At 43.1% G+C, this 22,582-nt stretch overlaps 1 protein-coding gene across 3 annotated transcripts in view; it reads right to left on the reverse strand.

Annotated features, from left to right (window-relative positions):
• LOC106573344 (furin) overlaps window positions 1-22,582 on the reverse strand; it is a 167,891-nt gene that overhangs the window by 59,224 nt on the left and 86,085 nt on the right. For all 3 annotated transcript variants that reach the window (XM_014148313.2, XM_014148311.2, XM_014148315.2), the window contains exons 3-6: window positions 18,867-18,965; window positions 12,516-12,620; window positions 5,544-5,672; window positions 2,802-2,878 (exon numbers count right to left, since the gene is read on the reverse strand). In XM_014148313.2, coding sequence (XP_014003788.1) covers window positions 2,802-2,878; window positions 5,544-5,672; window positions 12,516-12,620; window positions 18,867-18,965 — 410 coding nt within the window. The remainder of the gene's footprint in view (window positions 1-2,801; window positions 2,879-5,543; window positions 5,673-12,515; window positions 12,621-18,866; window positions 18,966-22,582) is intronic.

Genomic DNA, 22,582 nt, shown 5'->3' on the forward strand with positions numbered 1-22,582 from the left:
GTCTCGACCTTCACCTCTCCTGAGCCCATTGTGGAGTTGCATCGATGAGACAAGATCGAAACTACCAATTGGGAGAAAATGTTGGAAAAATTACAAAAATATATATATATAAAAGACTGGCATTCGTTCCAGAATAAAAGGGGGAGATTTGCGACAAATCCTGCTGTGTGTTTCAGAGGCGGGAGGAATTCAACAGTGTCTAATCTCATCCACGGGAGATGGAGCCATGGCAGAAGACACAGCCACACGCTGGGTTCACGGTGAGGGAGTGAGGGGCTGAGGAGGCACTTTGGAAACCCCCTTTTACTTTTGGACCAGCGCTTTTTTACTTCAATCACCAAAAGCCGGGAGAGAGGAGCTGGTATCAGCCAGGGGCAAATAAACTACTGTACTAGCTACAAACAAAGTTGCTCAGGCTCTGAGGTGGAGGTGGAAGTGGTGGTGTTGACCCTTTTTGCACTAACCCTTCACATACGCTGCTGATACAGTTTTTTATCTATCCTGTTGCCTAGTCACGTTATTCTTACCTATATGTACATATCTGCAGAGCATTTGGAAAGTATTCAGACCCATTGACTTTTTCCACATTTTGTTACATTACAGCCTGATTCCAAAAAAAAAATTACATTTTTTTAAATAATTAGTCAATCTACACACAATACCCCATAATGATAAAGCTAACCCATGTAAAAATAATAAAAAAATATCACGTTTACATAAGTATTCAAATCAAAGTTTATTTGTCACGTGCGCTGAATACAACCTTACAGTGAAATGCTTACTTACAGGCTCTGACCAGTAGTGCAAAAAAGGTATTAGGTGAACAATAGGTAAGTAAAGAAATAAAAACAACAGTAAAAAGACAGTGAAAAATAACAGTAGCGAGGCTATATACAGTAGCGAGGCTACATACAGACACCGGTTAGTTGGGCTGATTGAGGTAGTATGTACATGTAGATATGGTTAAAGTGACTATGCATATATGATGAACAGAGAGTAGCAGCAGCGTAAAATAGGGGTTGGCGGGTGGCAGGACACAACGCAGACCCTTTAGTCAGTACTTTAAAGAAAGCACCTTTGGCAACGATTACAGTCTCTTCTTGGGTATGACGCTTCAAGCTTGGCAAACCTGTATTTGGGGAGTTTCTCCCATTCTTCTCTGCAGATCCTCTCAAGCTCTGTCAGGTTGGATGGAGAGTGTTGCTGCACAGCTATTTTCAGGTCTCTCCAGAGATGTTCGATCGGGTTCAAGTCCAGGCTCTGGCTGGGCCGCTCAAGGACATTCAGTGACTTGTCCCGAAGGCACTCCTGCATTGTCTTGGCTGTGTGCTTAGGGTCGTTGTCCTGTTGGAAGGTGAACCTTTGCCCCAGTCTGAGGTCCTGAGCGTGTTTTCATCAAGGATCTCTCTGTACTTTGCTCCATCCTGACTAGTCTCCCAGTCCCTGCGAGTGAAAAACATACTCACAGCATGATGCTGCCACCACTATGCTTCACCGTAGGGACGGTATTGGCCAGGTGGTGAGCCGTGCCTGGTTTCCTCCAGACGTGATGCTTGGCATTCAGGCAAAAGAGTTCAATCTTTCATCAGACCAGAGAATCTTGTTTGTTATGGTCTGAGAGTCCTTTAGGCGCCTTTTGGCAAACTCCAAGCGGGCTGTCATGCACATTTTACTGAGGAGTGGCTTCCGTCGGGCCACTCTACCATTGTGTTCTTGGGTACCTTCAATGCTGAATAGATTTTTTGGTACCCTTCCCCAGATATGTGCCTTGACACAATCCTGTCTCGGAGCTCTACGGACAATTCCTTCAACCTCATGGATTGTTTTTTTACTCTGACATGCACTATCAACGGTGGGACCTTATATAGACAGGTATGTGCCTTTCCTAATCCTGTCCAATCAATTGAATTTACCACAGTTTGACTCCAATGAAGTTGTAGAAACATCTCAAGGATGCTTAATGGAAACAGAATGCACCTGAGCTCAATTTCGAGTCTCATAGCAAAGGGTCTGAATACTTATGTAAATAAGATTTCTGTTTTTGTTTCGACATTATGGGATATTGTGTGTAGATTGCTGAGGAAAATGTTTTATTGAATCAATTTTAGAATTCTAACAAAATGTGGAAAAAGTCAAGGGGTCTGAATCCTTTCCGAAGGCACTGGACCTCAATTACCTCGTATATCAACTCGGTACTGGTACTCCGTATACATAGCCAAGTTATCGTTACTCATTGTGTATTTATCCCTCGTGTTATTATTTTTCTATTATTTCCATATTTTTCTCTCTGCATTGTTGGGAAGGGCCAGTAAGCATTTCACTGTTAGTGTACACCTGTTGTTTACAAAGCATGTGACAAATACAATTGGATTTGATTAATCTGGCCTAATTGGTTTGGGGGAAAATAAATATTGGGACAACGACATAGATAAGAAACTCTAGGATAATCTGACGCTGGGCTGTGAGAAGCACTGTTACAGGGCATACTGGCATTTCATACGATTAAATCACCAGTCAACAATCCCCTCAAGTTATTAATGGATGACACTGTGTCAGAGAAGCAGTGCTGTTTGACTGCTGTGGGCTGTTTCTGTTTGTAAATGAGGGCAGACAGACTGAAAGACAAGGGCTTGCTTGAGGGCCTATACTGAAAGAAACACAGCGTTACACGATGCAGTGAACCTGCAAAATAAGCTTGCACAATCTAACAAACTTTTGACATAGCTCATTTGGCTGTATGTACTGCATGTATGGTCCAGTTTAGGAGTGTGGGGCAGAGCAGGGAAATCACATTACAGTACCTGTTCTCGTTGCGCTGTGTGTAGCGTGGCTGGGGATCAGAGTCTCCATCATTAACATCATAGCTGGCATCAGGGTCCTGGGAACAGAGATGGAAACAGGTGTCTGAGATGTGAGACTGGGGCTATGGCTGAAGAGCATCCTTTCCTTTCATGTTAAGGAAGTGAGGATATGGTAAAAGTGAGAGTGACCACTCTTAGGATGCATCTCAATAGCCTTAAAGGCTCTGCATCGTCAATCCAACGTCTGCATTGGCCGTACACCATTTACTGCAATGCGGCCTCCGCAGAAGTCAGAGCAAACGGGGAGTTTCTGTTATTACAGAACCTCCCGCCCCCACCTACCGTCAACCAATCATGTCAATGCGGAGCTATACAGAGCCATCCGCATTGTTCCAAAATTTGAGAAGCGCACGGCGATGCGGTACGGAGCTCGATTTGGCCACTGCATGTCTCCGAAGGCTCCGCAATTGCGTAACACCCTCCATACGAAGCCTCCAACCACTTTGTCAGATCAAGCATAAATTGGATTTTAAGAGTCTCTTTTCCTCCATCTGTTGCTGCACTCAAACGAAAGCAATTCCTGGAAAGTAATTTGAGGTAGGTATTAGGGATGTGCATCTTTCCCATTCAAGACGATTTGATATGCATCTAGACACATGGGCTCCGATACGATACAGGAACGATATGCTTTAATTGTAAACGATTCAGTGCGATTCGATTTTATTAGAGAACGAATCGATGCGACTTGGTTCCATGCGGTTCGATGCACTAACATTTGTTGCATAAATAAATGAAAATCTGCTGCTGATGGAGCTGATGAGCTGTGCCTCTCTGAGTTGGATCTATCTGAGCTGACTTCTGTGTGTGTGTGTCTATGGTGTACGTACTATGTAGGCACCTTATGTGAGCCATTAGGGAGACTAGGCATCTACCACCCCACTACCACTATCAGATTTGGCGGGCAATGTGCCCTATGTTTTTTGTCACTCCACTTTGGTTCTGAAATCACCATCACCCACTAATTAACCTGTCATTTTTGCAGATTAAGTTGTGGGGGCTGGTAATGTATCAATATTTATCATTTACAAATTAGTTATGACATAGCCAATGAATATATAACAGAACTTTGGATTTCACCCCCATCTCAAAATGGAATGGTTTTGACCGTTTGGAAGATTTATGAAGTGAGCTTGTTTTCTGTCCTCGTTATGAAATTATCAACTTTACCCTGATGGAAAAAATAAGAAATTGTCAAACTTGACTAAAAGTAACCAGATACTTAACAGAAAATGACTCAAGTAAAAGTAAAAGTCACCCAGTAAAATACTACTTGAGTAAAAGTATCTGGTTTTAAATGTACTAAAGTACAGCTGTGGAAAAAGTACCCAATTGTCATTCTTGAGTAAAAGTAAATGCTATACATCAAATTCCTTATATTAAGCAAACCAAACGGCACAATTGTTTGCTTGTTTTTTACAGACAGACAGGGGCACACTCCAGCACTTAGACATCATTTACAAATGCAGTATTTGTGTTTAGTGAGTCCACCAGATCAAAGGCAGTAGGGATGACAATACGTTATAGTGATAGCTGCATGAATTGGACCATAATTCTGTAGTACTTTTTGGTGCTAAGGAAAATTGATGGGAGTAAAAAGTACATATTTTCTTTAGGAATGTAGTGGAGTAAAACGTACTCAAAAATATAAATAGTAAAGTAAAGATACCCTAAAAAAACATAAGTATTTTCACTTCATTATTTTTACACCACTGCCTTTATATCTAAAAATGACCAAATACACTGATTGTTTAAAGCGAAATTACCTAAACCATTGCAGACGGAGAACCTGAACAATCAAAATAAAATCTATTGTAAGCCCTGTTCAGCAGGTAAAGTCAGATAAGAGTGTCTCCGGTAAAACACAATGTTCAACAGCGCATTGATAACAATAACCTTGCAAATTACAGTGCATTTGGAAAGTATCGAGACCCCTCCACTTCTTCCACATTTTGTTACATTACAGCATTATTCTAAAATGGATTAAACCGTTTTTTTTCTCCTCATCAATCTACACAATACCCCACAATGACAAAGCAAAAACAGGTTTTTAGAAATGTATGCAAATGTATAAAAAATACAAAACTGAAATATTACATTCACATAAGTATTCAGACCCTTTGCTATGAGACTCGAAATTGAGCTCAGCGGCATCCTGTTTCCATTGATCATCCTTAAGATGTTTCTACAACTTGATTGGAGTCCCCCACTTTAAAAAAAATGTAATCAATTTTAGAATACGGCTGTAACGTAACAAAATGTGGATAAAGTCAAGGTGTCTGAATACTTTCCGAATGCACTGTACATAGGTTGTCACTCAACTAATAAAGCCTAATATAGCGCAAGCGGTTTTTACATTTGAATGCTGAAAGTGCCCTGAAGATGTAAAAGATCAGATGTGAAAGATTTGTTGTCAGCCCACAAAACTGGGCACAGTGCACCGTTTGACTAGGCTACTGATATTATCTGGGGTTGTTCAGCATGCAAAATGACTTGTAGATCAATGACAGTTACATGTTTAGTTCGACACTGATGGAGAAGATGCATCAGTTGTCACAAAATATAAGAGGTATTTTCAGAAGGTAGAAAGAATGTAATATGAGCTCCCCTCAAAAATGAATAGGCGATTCATAACGTACTTCTTCCATCTATCGAGACAGCGCAGGTTGTGGTTGCAGTACTCACGTAGTTGGAGGCAAGGTCTGGGTGGTCTTTCTCTATGCCGTCATCCAGGATCGTGACCACCACTCCTCTCCCGGTGTACCCCTGGGACCATGCTCCCCTGGCATTCAGGTCTGCTTCGCTGGGGTTGGACTGGAGAGAACACAGAAGAACAAGCATTCATGAAGCCATTGCTATCACAAAGACACAGGGTGTTTCTCAATATGTATACCACCGTGCTCCACACTCTCATGCTCCGACCACGTTCTCTCGAGTACGTTCTTGTGAGGACGAGTGTGGAGAATGCGTAAAACAATAGATTTGAAAAGGACTCACACTCCCCCTACTGTATTACCTCACACTTCAGCTCCCAATTCACGGAACCTTCTTCCAAGACATACACACACAAAGCAAACTTTTTACTTCATAATTATCAGTTATATATGTGAATCGTAATAATCTAGCTAGCCAGCTAGTTAAACAGGCTAAAATGACTTAAAACTAATATTATGCAAGATAGATATCAATTATTCATTGGTAGCTAGGCTAACAATTCCTTGTGGCCATCTGGCTAGCTAACAGTACTATTAGCTAACCAGTTAGCCCTATTGACTTACTATGGGCTTGCGATCTACAGTACGTAGGCAGGTCAACGTTCCAAAATTAAACACAGCATGTACAGTGTATTCGGAAAGTTTCCAGACCCTTTGACTTTTTTCACATTACAGCCTTATTCTAGAATGGATTACATCGTTTTTTCCCCCCCTCCTCAATCTACACAAAATACACGATTGTGACAAAGCAAAAACAGTTTTTTTGAAGAACTGTTCGCAAATTTATTAAAAATAAAAACATAAAATATTACATTTACATAAGTATTTGGACCCTTTAGTCAGTACTTTAAAGAAAGCACCTTTGGCAACGATTACAGTCTCTTCTTGGGTATGACGCTACAAGCTTGGCACACCTGTATTTGGGGAGTTTCTCCATTCTTCTCTGCAGATCCCCTCAAGCTCTGTCAGGTTGGATGGGGAGCGTCGCTGCACAGATACTTTCAGGTCTCTCCAGAGATGTTCGATCGAGTTCAGGCTCTGGCTGGGCCACTCAAGGACACTCAGATACTTGTCCTGAAGCCACTCCTGCGTTGTGTGCTTAGGGTCGTTGTCCTGTTGGAAGTTGAATCTTCGCCCCAGTCTGAGGTCCTGAGCACTCTGGAGCAGGTTTTCATCAAGGATCTCTGTGTACTTTGCTCCGTTCATCTTTCCCTTGATCCTGACTAGTTTCCTGGTCCCTGCCGCTGAAAAACATCCCCACGGTATGATGCTGCCACCAACATGCTTCACCGTAGGGATTATGTCAGGTTTCTTCCAGACGTGACGCTTGGCATTCAGGCCAAAGAATTCAATCTTAGCTTCATCAGACCAGAGAATCTTCTTTCTCATGGTCTGAGAGTCCTTTGGGTGCCTTTTGGCTAACTCCAAGCGGGCTGTCATGAGCCTTTTACTTTAGTGAGTTCCATCTGGCCACTCTACCATAAAGGCCTGATTGGTGGAGTGCTGCAGAGATGGTTGTCGTTCTGGAAGTTTCTTGGTGGTTCCAAACTTCTTCCATTTAAGAATGATGAAGACCACTGTGTTCTTGGGGACCTTCAATGCTGCAGAAATATTTTGGTACCCTTCACCAGATCTGTGCCTCGACACAATCCTGTCTCGGGTTTCCATGGACAATTCCTTCAACCTCATGGCTTGGTTTTTGCTCTGACATACACTGTCATCTGTGGGACCTCATATAGACAGGTGTGTGCCTTTCCAAATAATGTCCAATCAATTGAATTTACCACAGGTGGACTCCAATCAAGTTGTAGAAAAAGATCAATGGAAACAGGATGCACCTGAGCTCAATTTCAAGTCTCATAGCAAAGGGTCTGAATAATTAAGGAGAGGAGAGGAGGAGGAGAGAGGAGTAAGGCCAAGTGTGCACCACCGGCAATCCGGATGGGACCCAAAGTGGCTTAAAATTGACAGACTGAAGCCGTGGCTATATAATACGCCACATGGTTAGTCAACTTTCCTTTAATTAGGCTAAGGGCTAAAAAAAATGGTGCATATTTAGTCTGTACTAGTGTACAGCATTATGCGTTTATTTCTGAGCCAACTCCACCAGGACCTCGATGACCCAATGGGTTTGGGCACATTCAACATCAAGGAAGAGAGGGAGGGAGAGGCCAGGTGGAGAAGACCAAGACCAGGGAGCAGTTCTGGGTTCAGAGAGGAGGTAAAAACATTTGTTTTCAAATGCTGTGATGAAACCAATGTTACATCATGTGCGTTGGATAAACTAAAATAAACAGCTATTAATCAGTTATTTTCTGTTTCGTGCTGTAATTAGGTAATGGATTCATATCTTGTTGGCCTCCAGGACAGCCTAGACCAGAGGTTCCAACACCTGGAGATTCTGGGGGCCTTCAGTGTGTTGGGACCTCAGGCTGCATTCTCTAGTGACAGGATAAACACCTTTAACCTGACCCTCCTCTCCAGGCCGTTCTGGAGTGCCAGAGGCTGCTGTGTTGCAAGAGTAGCACTCTTACAAGCAACATGTGCTAGTTGGAGCATTTTAGGTCAGTGTTGCCCAACTCTTTTTCCTGTTGAACTACCACTCTGTTGGCTCTTCTTTAATGTTGTACATCTTTTTGTTTTTCATGTATTTCAGGGGTTGGACCAGTTGACGGCAATGACAAATACGGTATCTTCACACCTAGAATAAAAACCTCCAGGCTTTCGTCATAACTGTCAATTTATTGAACAAAACTACGAATTACAGGGGACAGTTTGGAAAAAACTAACCGAATCGTCCTCTGGAAAAACAAAGTAATAATTACATAAGCAACGTTCTCTAGTAATACTAGTCCCGTACAAATAGGTCTTTGGTCGCATGCATGCGATGCATACATGTCACGTAAAGAGAGCAAGGGTTGAGGATAAAAGGGAATGTTTTTCCTAAACAAATTAGGGGTTTTGGTAACAGAACTTTTCAGTCAGAAATGACTGCAATTATGTTGCAGTTTCAGCAACAAGTACAGCTCGATAAACACTTTGACGTTCTGTGGTGGTCGCTGCAGCAGGAAGGAGACTGACACAACGGGTGCTAGTCACACAGTCACTCGCTGTTTTTTTGTTGTTTTTTTACACAACGCAGCAAGTCTGAGCCTGGCCCGGCACAATCAGGGGCGGCAGGTAGCCTAGTGGTTAGAGTAACCGAAAGGTTGCTGGATCAAATACCCAAGCTGACAAGGTAAAAATCTGTTGTTCTGCCCCTGAACAAGGCAGTTAACCCACTGTTCCCCGGTAGGCCGTCATTGTAAATAATAATTTGTTCTTAACTGGCTTGCCTAGTTAAATAAAAATCGAATCAATTGCTGGTCGGACTCCCTCTAGTCATTTGGGTGTCTTAATTATTTAATCAAACTGTTTGCTTAAAGCATCAGACAAGCTCAGTGAATATGGCTGATTTGATTAAAACACATATGATTTGTCAATATATGGCAAAATACATGTTTTAAAATTTCTACCAATTGACTCCTGGTCGGCCAAGATTTATTTTAGTCGGGGACAGTCCTAATTGAGTGACAGGTCGGCACAAAAAAAAATCAGCACAGTGGACAGAGCGCGCCGCGGTGTGTATTGGGGGGATATGGAAAGCCACTGGCCGGTTATGTATGACTCCTTTGGGTTTCTACAAAAAGCGGGAAAAAAACACTTCTCACTTCTCATCTCTGCGGTAGCTGAATAACGTGATATGCCACCACCTGTAATATTTGATTTTGATTGATAAGGGTGGGGTCAAGTTTACCATTGAAGCTGCTTCACTCTTAGCTAGCTAGCTGTAAAACGTGTTAGTGTTATTAGCCTTGGCCTATTTAGCCAGCTTGAACCAGCTAATCTGCCACAATGGATATCAGAAATTGCCTTTGCCAAAGTACCCAAACAAAGGAGAAGGAGAACGATGAGCAGCAGCAGCATCATACCACCGAGGCTGCCGCTAAGCCCAGCAGCGATGATGCTGCCGAGCTCCAGCTAGCTCCATGTGCAGAGCCTACCCACGCCGCCACAAGTTCCGCCAGGATAATGGCTCCACAGCAGTTTCCATCTCCGACTATTTCTGATGATCTTGGAACAGAGGAGCCAGCTCAGGTTAGCCTAGAATCCTACCCCAGCCGCAGTCTTTCTGTCCAAAAACGTTCATTTAATAGCAACTGGTTCATAGGACGAGAGTGTCTGGAATACTCTGTTACTGCAGGTGCTATTATGGATTTCTTGGTTTTTGTTGCTGTAAATGGAACTGTACGTATTCGAAACATGTTTATGGTAGACTGGCATTGCTTAATTGATTACGTGGGTCAAATTTGATTCACAGAAGTGTATTGTGCCATATCACAACGCGTTGCTAAACTCAAGAGCGAGCGGCATGATTTTCCATGTTTGAAGCAGCCTGTATAGGCCTATTTATTTGTCAAGGAAACAGTACATGGCTGCATCTCACTGTAGTAGGCTGTAGGACATGTTTTGGTTATTTGGATCTCCATTCACCTTTTGTTTACTGCATTTGTTTTCTGTTAAGGTAAGTAGCCTAAATAATGATTGTGTCATGCCTTTTTCGCTCAGATATTTTGTTTACTAGATCTATTACTTGGTATTTCTGTTTTGTTCTGTTTGCATTCGTTGACATTTGCAGTTGTCAGTATTCTAAGCCAGACTGCTATTCAGTATTTTTGTTTGCATGCATGAATAACTAGGCTAATACTTTCAGCATTTAGTTTGCATTATTTAGGTAAGACAGCTGTGTGTACGGCTGCATTCACATAGGGTAATTCACCTATTACAAACAGCCTAGCTATATTGTAGCCTATATTCATTACCAAAACGGCCTAGCTGTAGGGCGCTGTCCATTGTGCTGATACAGTGCAGCAGAGATTTCAAAAGCACTCAATGATCTCGGAGTCTCAGCATTTGAACTTTGTTAATTGTGGTATAACGTGTTTTATATAAGCAAAATTCAATATAATTCCAATGCAAGAACCCCCCCCCCCCAATTTCAACTGCCCCCTTAGTCACTTTATGCTGGCGCCGGGTCTGACACACACTGTGTCACTGGGAAGCCTCTTTGGCGGGGTTATGCTGAACAGAGCAGGGGCTGACTATAATTTCCCTGTCAGAGAAAGCAGGCCTGCAGCTGGAAATATCAATAAGTGAGAGATCCTGGTGAGAGCATTTGCCTTACTCACAGGGGAATTATAAAAACAGAGCTCCACTCTAACCAGCAGGGAGAAATGCAGGAGGGGGAAGCGAGATAGAGGAGAATGTGTAGGAAGTGACAGATAAAGAGTGAAATGTAGGAGATAGAGTGAAGACAAAAATATATAAAAAGAGAAAGTGAAAGAAGGAAGGAGGCAGAGAGAAAAACAGAGTGAAAAAATATGCTTCCCCCTAGGGGTCCTTTTTCCACCTCCCAAACCTCCCTGCTGATTTTCTCCTAACAAGGCAAGCATCCTGCTGGGCCAACGCATTGTCAGGGCCTTTAGCCCCAGGGAAGCCACTGTGCTGCTGACATGTTCTAAGGGACTACACAGAGTAAGGCAGTTAGTTCCTGCTAGTGTAATCCTTGAGGCATACAGTATAACGTCGTCTTATTTATATAGCCTATGAGGAAGCAAATTTGAACAGTCTATGGCAGTACCTACTATGTGCAAACCCTGTATTCCACGAGGAAATACTCACAGGACAAATAAAAGGTTAGTATACACTGTCCAAAAGGCTTGTATGCAATATCACCCTATAACATCTGCATTCATCCCATGCAAACCTCATTAAACAATCCTCCAGTGTTTGGCTTCAGAGGAACGGTGGAACAGCCTCAAACAAACAGCAGAACAGGCTCAGAGCCTTCAGCCGATTAGAGCAGTAATGCTGAATGACAGAGGTAGTTTCACAGCCTTCCATTCACAGGTGATTTATGTCTGGCCCAGTCAATGCTGGAATGAATCCATTCACACCACCACATGGCTTAGTTCAGAAAATGAGGAGGAGGATAAGGGGAATTCAAAGCATCCCTGAGCCTATGAGAAGGAGAAAATGAGAGAAGGAGGATGGACATTGTCTCTTTCTGAAAGCAACAGTGCTACAGGTTTCATCATGGCCTTCTGTTTCATTAGCTCTGACCTGGAGCCTTTCAAACAGATGAAACTGAGGAGCATTTGGTGACATTTATATTGACGAATGACAACCGGTTGATAACAGAGTCACAGTCCTGCTTTCAACTTTGGCAAACTGTCCTTACAGTGTTTGTCCTTCCAGTGCTGCCTGCAGACAATGTATTATTTCCCTGTAGTCATTGTCATCAACTATTCATTACACATGGCAAATAAACTTGGGCCTTGACAGTTGAAGTAAACAAAGTGCGCTTTAGAACTTTTTGGACATTGTTTGATAAACGATACCCAGGTGATGAGTGCTCTCAGAAGGCAGCATATCCAGCTGTTTCAGCCTACTATCAAGAGACTTACAGACTGGGGGGAAACAAAGTCGGTTTCTCACTGAAATACTCTGAACATCCTGCCCTTTCTGTACGGCAGCAGGTTTCTTTGGTCTGAAGGTGTGAACGGGGTAAACAGCAGTAAAGTGCATTTCTATCATTTCCCGACGGGTACTCTAAATGCCTGGAGACAGCTATTCAATTAGCTCATTTGATTAGATCTTGTTTTCCTTGAGGCATTTAACACAGCTGCCTTGGCATAATCCCTATATCACTACATGTATTTATGTTGCTGTCTTATACATTTTAGATAATATCAAAAGGGGTGTTAAAGAGGTTCTAATTAAAACTGTCCAATGTGTTGAACATAAGGGAGAACTCCTGGCTTCGGTACAGTATAGAGGGGACAGTGTTATGGGGGATCTGACGTTTTATATAAAATAAATGAATAATTATTATTATTACTACCTTGCTCACCAGGTACCACTGCTGGGGGAATTTGGGGTCGGATGGTTCGTTGTAGTCATCCCTCTTTTTCCTCCGCCTCGACACCTGCTGCTCCACCCAACGCACCTAGAGAGGAACACACACACACACACACACACACACACACACACACACACACACACACACACACACACACACACACACACACACACACACACACACACACCAATTAGCTCTGGTAATTAAACAACCATGACATGAGAGACAACTATCCACAGTCTGCCTCCCACGTTGGCTTTCATGTGGCCGTCAACACTCAAATGGTTAGGTCCTACAGCCACATACAGACTTTACAAACCGCCCAGCGGGGTTAGTTTAGTAACATCTAAAGTGAGAGTTAGGAGACAAATCTCATTAATCTGCTGAGACGTTGTGTGTATGTGTGTTTCATCACCCTGCTGTAGGCACATGTGCCAGATCTTTCTGCTCGATATACACGGTCCAATGGGTAGTGTCTGTCTAGTGTCTGTCTAGTCATAGTGTCTAGCCCAATAAATGATCTTCTTGAAAAAAAGACATGAAGCTAACTACAGTCAAACAAATGCAAATCTAATGCTGGGCTGCTAGACACTGTGTCTGGCTTATGGAGAGAGGAGATACATAAACCATCAGGCCACTGCCACAGCCTACAGAATCACTGCACTGTGTGTGTGTGTGTGTGTGACATCTACAGACAAACTCCACAGAGAGAGAGAGAGAGAGAGAGAGAGAGAGAGAGAGAGAGAGAGAGAGCGAGAGAGAGTAGGGCCTGCAAATATCCCCTCCTAAGTATGCAATAAGTAACGGTGAGGCCCTGAAACATATCGATTCCTTCTGCCCCTCACAGAGAGAGTAGAGTAGAGGAAAAGAGAGAGGAGGAGATTATAAATAGGGATGGGCACGGTTATTCAAATACATATTTTTTAAAGGCTTTGTAATTCAATACAAATGTGACATCGCTACCATAGCCTACATGGATAGACCATTCTATTCAAAATGTTTACAAAACAATAGTTGTATGATAGTTTTTATGATTACACTCCACACTCGTAGCTTGTTGTTAATGTCAGTCAATCAAAGAAGCGGCGTTACAGTCAGAGGCTCCATGTGTGGCACGTGAAGAGGGAGATTTGTAATTCAAATTGAATTAAAATGAAGGAATTAAGTTGGCTAAATGAGAAGGAGTAGGCTACAATGATCATATGAATGGAGTTCATATGAAGACAATGATGCCGCTAAATAGCTTCAATTAGTCTTGCTACTGTAGCTAGCTAGCTTCTGTACAACCATTTGATGCAGTCCATACAGGCACTAACAGATGGTATGAAAGATAGCCTATGGCAGCAACAAGTCAGATTCGCTACTTTCTCTCTCTTTCTTACTCTGTGCCACACACAGACTGTGACGAACACAGGCCCCTGCTCCTATCTTGCCCCTCCCCCTTCTGCTGAAGCTGCGCACCGACTCGCTCTCTCGTGCGAGCAAGTCTCCATATTCCAATATTTAAATCATTTCAAATGCTCATCCCAAATGACAGTCTCCGGGTTAATGGCAGGGGTTATGGGACTCTGTGATTATTCAAAGCAGATGTACATAAGCAGTATGTACATAAGCAGTATGTACAAGACACAAGACAATGTGATGAATGGGAGAGACAGGTCTAGTATTACTCAGAGGAGATGAGCTGAAGTTTTACATGCATTATTTGCCTAAACCTTAATCCTTACATTATACAGTCACGAACATATAGAGAGAGCGTTATCCCTCCTCTGTATTATTCCATGTTCAGCAAAGACATTGAGTGCATTAATATTCAGATGAAACCCTATTTTGTACATCCATCTTGGGGAAAACACACACAAAGCCAACACAATGAATGTGTTTTATTCAGAACAGGTGTGCATTCACCCACACACATTTGACCTTCTCTTAAGTGTATTGGCAACTCTACTGTTGTGGTCGCTGTCTGACAGAGTGCCCCTGGCCTCGCCTTGGGCAGGCTCTGTTAGAATGAGGTTACCCTGGACAAGCTGTTCCCCAGCCTGAAGCCTTTTCATCTGCAGCCTGGGGGGGAACTAGTGTGTGACAAAGTTGCCCTATGTAGTAAAATATATCTAGTGATATCTATCTCTTCAACATCAGATGTTCTATTTTTCTGTTTACACTAGCCTTGGATGTTGTGTGGCCAAAGCCACATTCCTGCTTCATGTGTGGGTGCAGCTATTAGCATACCGTAAATTCCATAGTAGACAGACAACCCAAATAAGGATAGCAATTCAAACTATACATGAGCTTCTCATCTAAACCATATTGTGCATAGTGTCGCACACTTGATTAATGCAATGATTCACAAATGTGTGGATATTTTAAAAGCCTTTAATTTTCAATTTGGCTAACAGAGCAAAAATGCTGTCTAGAGGTATTAAGGTAAATAGGGTAATTATTACAGGGACGTGGTGTGGGAGAACCGTTGTCTTAACACTGAACCATTCAAAGGGGGGTATGTGGTGTATATGTCTCCCACACTACCGCCGTACCTCCAGATGTAGTGTGGGAGACATATACTGCTCAAAAAAATAAAGGGAACACTTAAACAACACAATGTAACTCCAAGTCAATCACACTTCTGTGAAATCAAACTGTCCACTTAGGAAGCAAAACTGATTGACAATAAATTTCACATGCTGTTGTGCAAATGGAATAGACAACAGGTGGAAATTATAGGCAATTAGCAAGACACCCCCAATAAAGGAGTGGTTCTGCAGGTGGGGACCACAGACCACTTCTCAGTTCCTATGCTTCCTGGCTGATGTTTTGGTCACTTTTGAATGCTGGCGGTGCTTTCACTCTAGTGGTAGCATGAGACGGAGTCTACAACCCACACAAGTGGCTCAGGTAGTGCAGCTCATCCAGGATGGCACATCAATGCGAGTTGTGGCAAGAAGGTTTGCTGTGTCTGTCAGCGTAGTGTCCAGAGCATGGAGGCGCTACCAGGAGACAGGCCAGTACATCAGGAGTCGTGAAGGAGGCCGTAGGAGGGCAACAACCCAGCAGCAGGACCGCTACCTCCGCCTTTGTACAAGGAGGAGCAGGAGGAGCACTGCCAGAGCCCTGCAAAATGACCTCCATCAGGCCACAAATGTGCATGTGTCTGCTCAAACGGTCAGAAACAGACTCCATGAGGGTGGTATGAGGGCCCAACGTCCACAGGTGGGGGTTGTGCTTACAGCCCAACACCGTGCAGGACGTTTGGCATTTGCCAGAGAACACCAAGATTGGCAAATTCGCCACTGGCGCCCTGTGCTCTTCACAGATGAAAGCAGGTTCACACTGAGCACGTGACAGACGTGACAGTCTGGAGACGCCGTGGAGAACGTTCTGCTGCCTGCAACATCCTCCAGCATGACCGGTTTGGCGGTGGGTCAGTCATGGTGTGGGCTGACATTTCTTTGGGGGGCCGCACAGCCCTCCATGTGCTCACCAGAGGTAGCCTGACTGCCATTAGGTACCGAGATGAGATCCTCAGACCCCTTGTGAGACCATATGCTGGTGCGGTTGGCCCTGGGTTCCTCCTAATGCAAGACAATGCTAGACCTCATGTGGCTGGAGTGTGTCAGCAGTTCCTGCAAGAGGAAGGCATTGATGCTATGGACTGGCCCGCCCGTTCCCTAGACCTGAATCCAATTGAGCACATCTGGCACATCATGTCTCGCTCCATCCACCAACACCACAGACTGTCCAGGAGTTGGCGGATGCTTTAGTCCAGGTCTGGGAGGAGATCCCTCAGGAGACCATCCGCCACCTCATCAGGAGCATGCCCAGGGGTTGTAGGGAGGTCATACAGGCACGTGGAGGCCACACACACACTACTGAGCCTCATTTTGACTTGTTTTAAGGACATTACATCAAAGTTGGATCAGCCTGTAGTGTGGTTTTCCACTTTAATTTTGAGTGTGACTCCAAATCCAGACCTCCATCCATAAATTGGATTTCCATTGATTCTTTTTGTGTAATTTTGTTGTCAGCACATTCAACTATGTAAAGATAAAAGTATTTAATAAGATTATTTCATTCATTCAGATCTAGGATGTGTTATTTTAGTGTTCCCTTTATTTTTTTGAGCAGTGTATATTAAAGAGAGATTTGAATCTAGAGCCGTCTCTTTAAACTACACAAGTATCTCTTCTGGACCTAGTTTGTGTCGTCAAAGTAGTTTAGCGTAAAGAGGCCTAAATTGGGATGAAAGCTGATTATATATCTGGGTCGTTCCACGAAAAGAACCCTTGATATTGTTGTTATATATTTTTTGTATTTTACACTTTCTCCCAATTTTGCACATTTTGCTGCAACTCCCCAATGGGCTCGGGAGAGGCGAAGGTGGAATCATGCGTCCCCCAAAACAGGACCCGCCTAACCGCGCTCCTTAACACCCGCCGGCTTAACCCCGAAGCCAGCCGCACCAATGTTTCGGAGGAAACACCGTTCAATTGGCGACCTGGGTCAGCCTGCAGGCACCCGACCCGCCACAAGGAGTCGCTAGAGCGCGATGAGCCAAGTAAAGCCCAATCGGCCAAACCCTCCCCTAACCCAAACGACGCTAGGCCAATTGTGCGTCGTCCTATGGGACTCCCGGCCACAGTCGGTTGTGGCACAGCCCGGGAATGAACCCGGGTCTATAGTAACGCCTCTAGCTGTGCCACTCGGGAGGCTCCAACCCTTTGATATTTTAAGTAGAAATTGTTCACCAATATTGAATTTTAAAAGCCTGTTATATTAAATGAAGTTCCTTTTAGTATAGACCACATGAAGAATTGAATTCAATAAACCTCATTTTTAATATAAATAAAGACTTGCTAAAGTGCCAAAAATCAGCACTTTGACATGTCCCTCCGTGCACCCTCTGATTCTAGGAAGATTTGAATCCACTTAACCCCAACATTTCTCCAAGTTTTTACCATCATTGTAAAGCCCTAGTTATTTTGTTGCTTTGACAAAGTCATTTATGAAGATAAAGTTACACCAAGTGACTCCTTTCAAAAGGCACCGAATTGGAGGAACAACTCATCTGTGCTAAGCGGAAGTTTTACCAGAAGCCCTGAGGACTGGAGGGGTCAGGGGTTAAAGCTAACACACTGTCCGGGTACCGAAAGCAGCGTGGGCACAACAGCCTGGGGCTGTGTCAAGCTCTTCCAGCGTTTTCATCAGGGTGCATACAGATGTAGGATCTCATTTTAATTACTCCTTTGTAATGCAAACTTGTAGTGTATTCAAGGTTTAGAAAGGCTTCTAAAGTTTGTAATTTCCACTTTAAAAAGTCAGACTTGATTTGCCCCAATGAAACATGTATCAAACCCTACACATTTTTTTCTCCAATAATTGTAATCCACATTTCCTTTTGCTGCAGGATTATTTTCCTGCTGTAGCAAAATGGCTCAAATTAAGATCCTACATCTGTATTTGGGCTTTTGGAACATAAGACTCCTCCTGAATGAGCATAGGGATAACTCCCTTTAGAATTACAGTAGTAGTAGTACATAAAGGTCTGATCTCTACCCAAATACCCCAGCACACTAAATTACACGTAATAGAGTGTAAACATGATTGTTTCTAGCTTAGGTTAGTTACAATTGTGTCCTGGCTGTGCATCAGATCAAAAGATTGACGAGTGACTGAAGTGACCGCCCGGGAGCTGAGTGGGAGAGCCGTGCAGATAAGCTCAATCAGACCAGGTCAATCAGACCAGGTCAATCAGACCGGCAAAAAGTGATGAGAAGGAGCTTCCTGTCAAATTGAATGTCCATTAGTCTCAAGTGAAATTCTCGTCTCGTCACATTTGTCAATTAAAATGAAAACTAATTTGCTACTGTTATCAAAAACATTTTCATTGCATCTCGTCTCATTATTGTCATTAGTTTTCGTCATAGTTATTTTTGACGAAATGAACACTGATCCAAACAATACAGTTCTGCCTGTAACTATACTGCATAAGGCAGAATGAGAGCATGCTCGAGGAACTGAACTTGAAAAATAGAGTTTTGATGCACAATTATGCTGGAGGATTTGAATAGAACAAGCAGACTTCGAGGTGAAAAATACTTGTTCTCTGTTGAGAGATCTGAGAGCACAGTTACAGCCAGCTGCCTGAACAAAGCAAACTTCTGGGTCTGTGAACGTCCTTGTGTAACAGATAGGCCAATGTCAGGATTCCTCTTCTCATTAACATTTGGATAAAATCAAATACGCGCCACAAAATGAGAATGCAAACACAGACAGGTCCAGCTGTTATTGTGTGGTATGGAGGGACATTTGCATATTTATGACTCAGTAACATACCTGTGGTTCCTTCTGCAGTCGGACATATGTTCCCCTGTGGCCTGATAGAGATTTCTTCACTACGGTGTGATGACGGAAGTGATAATAATCCCCAAACACCTGCAGACACAGAAAAAAAACATTGAGACACTGATATCAAGTCCCAATGAAAACCAAAGAAACAAGCAAACATGTACACACACATGACATTTTCAGACAGCTAGAGACAGACAAATACATTACAACACCTCCGCCACGTGACACAGAAATGTCCCAATGTGGTACCTGCGGACAGAGTCCACAATCCCACTCACTCATAAAATAGCTTTAAAGGCTAGGGGAAGGCATATTCTGTACACTACATCCTTCCTCTGTCCTCCACACAGTCTGACAGTGCCTTCTGTCTGTGGCCTCCAACTTTACTGGCAGTCTGGCAATATCTGAGTGGTACCAAATCCCTGCAGAGTTCTGTTTCACTGACTGCTCACTGGTCAAATCAAATCAAATTCTATTTGTCACATGCTTCGTAAACAACAGGTGTCGTTGGGCGCAGATAGCCTAGCGGTTAAGAGCGTTGGGCCAGTAACAGAAAGGTTGGTGGTTCAAATCCCCGACCTGACTAGGTAAAAAAAATCTGTTGATGTGCAAGGCACTTAACCATAATTGCTCTGGATAAAAGTGACTAAAGTGACTAAAATGTAAAATGTGTAGACTAACAGTGAAATGCTTATCTACTGGCCCTTCCCAAATGCAGAGAGGAAAAAAATTATTCATTTTTTGTATAATAACACGAGGAAGAAATACACAATGTGTAACGATAACTTGGCTATATACACGGGGTACCAGTAGCTAGTCGATGTCCAAGGGTACGATGTAAATGAGGTACGTAGGGGTAACGTGACTAGGCAATAGAATAGCTAATAAGCAGTAGCAGCAGCTTATGTGATGAGTCAAAAGAGTTAGTGCAAAAGGGGTCAATGCAGATAGTCTGGTAGCTATTTAGTAAGTATTTAGCAGTCTTATGGCTTGTGGGTAGAAGCTGTTCAGGGTCCTGTTGGTTCCAGACGTGGTGCATTGGTACCGCTTGTCGTGCGGTACCAGAGAGAACAGTCTATGACTTGGGTGGCTGGAGTCTTCTACAATTTTTAGGGCCTTCCTCTGACACCAGCTAGTATAGAGGTCCTGGATGGCACAAGTGATGTAGTGCCCTACGGTCGGATGCCAAACAGTTGCCATACCAAGCGGTGATGCAGCCAGTCAAGATGCTCTCAAATGGTGCAGCTGTAGAACTTTGAGGATGTTAGGGCACATGCCAAATCTTGACGGGCCTCATGAGGGGGAAGAGGCGTTGTTGTGCCTTTTTCACGACTGGGTTGGTGTGTGGACCATGTTTAATCCTTAGTGATGTGGACACCGAGGAACTTGAAGCTCTCGACCCTCTGTTTCCTGTAGTCCACGATCAGCTCCTTTGTCTTGCTGATGTTGAGGTAAAGGTTGTTGTCCTGGCACCACACTGTCAGGTCACCGACCTCCCCCCTATAGGATGTCTCATTGTCATTGGTGATCAGGCCTACCACGTCATGTCATCGGCAAACTTAATGATGGCGTTGGAGTTGTGCGCGGCCACAAAGTCATAGGTGAACAGGGAGTACAGGAGGGGGCTGAGCACGAACCCTTCTGTCGCACTTGTGTTGAAGATCAGCGTAGTAGAAGTGTTGTTGCCTACCTTCACCACCTGGGGGCAGCCCATCAGGAAGTCCAAGACCCTTGGAGGGTACTATGGTGTAGAAGGCTGAGCTGTAGTCAATGAACAGTGTTCTTACATAGGTATTCCTATTGTCCAGATTGGAGGTCGACCGATTAATTAGGGCCGATTTCAAGTTTCCATAACAATCGGTAATCGGTATTTTTGGCCACCGATTTGCCTATTTTTTTTTTACACCTTTATTTAACTAGGCAAGTCAGATTAAGAACACATTCTTATTTACAATGACAGCCTAGAAACAGGGGTTAACTGCCTTGTTCAGGGGGGATTCGTTTTTGCAACCTTCGGTTACCAGTCCAACGCTCTAACCACCTGCCTTACATTGCACTCCACAAGGATTAACAGGCTGACTACCTGTAACGCGAGGGCAGCAAGAAGCAAAGGTAAGTTGCTAGCTAGCATTAGACTTATAAAAATCACTAGTTAACTACACATGGTTGATGATATTACTAGTTTATCTAACGTGTCCTGCGTTGCATATGATCGATGCGGTGCCTGTTATTTTCATTGAATCACAGCCTACTTCGACAAACGGTGTTGATTTAACAAGCGCATTTGCGAAAAAAGTACTGTCGTTGCACCAATGTACCTAACCATAAACATCAATGCCTAACAGGAATATTTAGACTTAGTCACCCGTTAGATAAAATATGGAACGGTTCCGTATGTCACTGAAAGAAAAAAAACTTTTGTTTTCGAGATGATAGTTTCCAGATTCTACCATATTAATGACCCAAGGCTCGTATTTCTGTGTGTTTATTATATTATAATTAAGTCTATGATTTGATAGAGCAGTCTGACTGAGCGGTGGTAGGCAGCAGCAGGCTCGTAACATTCATTCAAACAGCCCTTCACTGTGCTTCAAGCATTGCGCTGTTATGACTTCAACCTGGGTGGGTATAATTTGTGGAATGTTCCAACAGGAATCTATTCCAAAAACTTCGTAAATAACAAGGTTTCCAAAAATCAACGCATACAAAGTTGTATAGCGGAAGAATAAGATACCGGGTAGGGAGTGGTCTATTTCATTGCGTTTTTCACTCATCACGTTTATTCCGAAAAATGTCTGTCCTCACATGTCTGTTTGCCTATGGACATACATTAAGAATAAGCTACGTGGTGAGTTGATGCCTATTCGGCAGCTAGTTAGCTAGGTTTGTATGCGTTGCTACTTTGTATGCGTTGTTGGTTGGCAACCTTTTACTTTACGTTTTTTGGAACAGATTCCTGTTGGAACGTTCCACAAATTATACCCACCCCTTCAAGCCTATCAACTCCCAAGATTAGGCTGGTGTAACCGATGTGAAATGGCTAGCTAGTTAGCCGGGTGCACGCTAATAGCGTTTCAAACGTCACTCGCTCTGAGACTTGGAGTAGTTTTTTCCCTTCCTCTGCATGGGTAACGCTGCTTCGAGGGTGGCTGTTGTCAATGTGTTCCTGGTTTGAGCCCAGGTAGGAGCGAGGAGAGGGACGGAAGCTATACTGTTGTTACACTGGCAATACTAAAGTGCCTATAAGAACATCCAATAGTCAAAGATATATGAAATACAAATCGTATAGAGAGAAATAGTCCTACAATATAATACCTACAACCTAAAACTTCTTACCTGGGAATATTGAAGACTCATGTTAAAAGGAACCACTAGCTTTCATATGTTCCCATGTTCTGAGCAAGGCACTTAAACATTAGCTTTCTTACATGGCACATATTGCACTTTTACTTTCTTCTCCAACACTTTGTTTTGCATTATTTAAACCAAATTCAACATGTTTCATTATTTATTTGAGGCTAAATAGATTTTATTGATGTATTATATTAAGTTAAAATAAGTGTTCATTCAGTATTGTTGTAATTGTCATTATAAAAAAAGGAGAAAATAATCGGCCGATTAATCGGCATCTGATTTTTTTTGGTCATCCAATAATCGGTCGACCTCTAGTCCAGATGGGATAGGGCAGTGTGCAGTGTGAT

The sequence above is a fragment of the Salmo salar genome, chromosome ssa16 (assembly GCF_905237065.1).
Source record: "Salmo salar chromosome ssa16, Ssal_v3.1, whole genome shotgun sequence".
Classification (NCBI taxonomy): domain Eukaryota; kingdom Metazoa; phylum Chordata; class Actinopteri; order Salmoniformes; family Salmonidae; genus Salmo; species Salmo salar.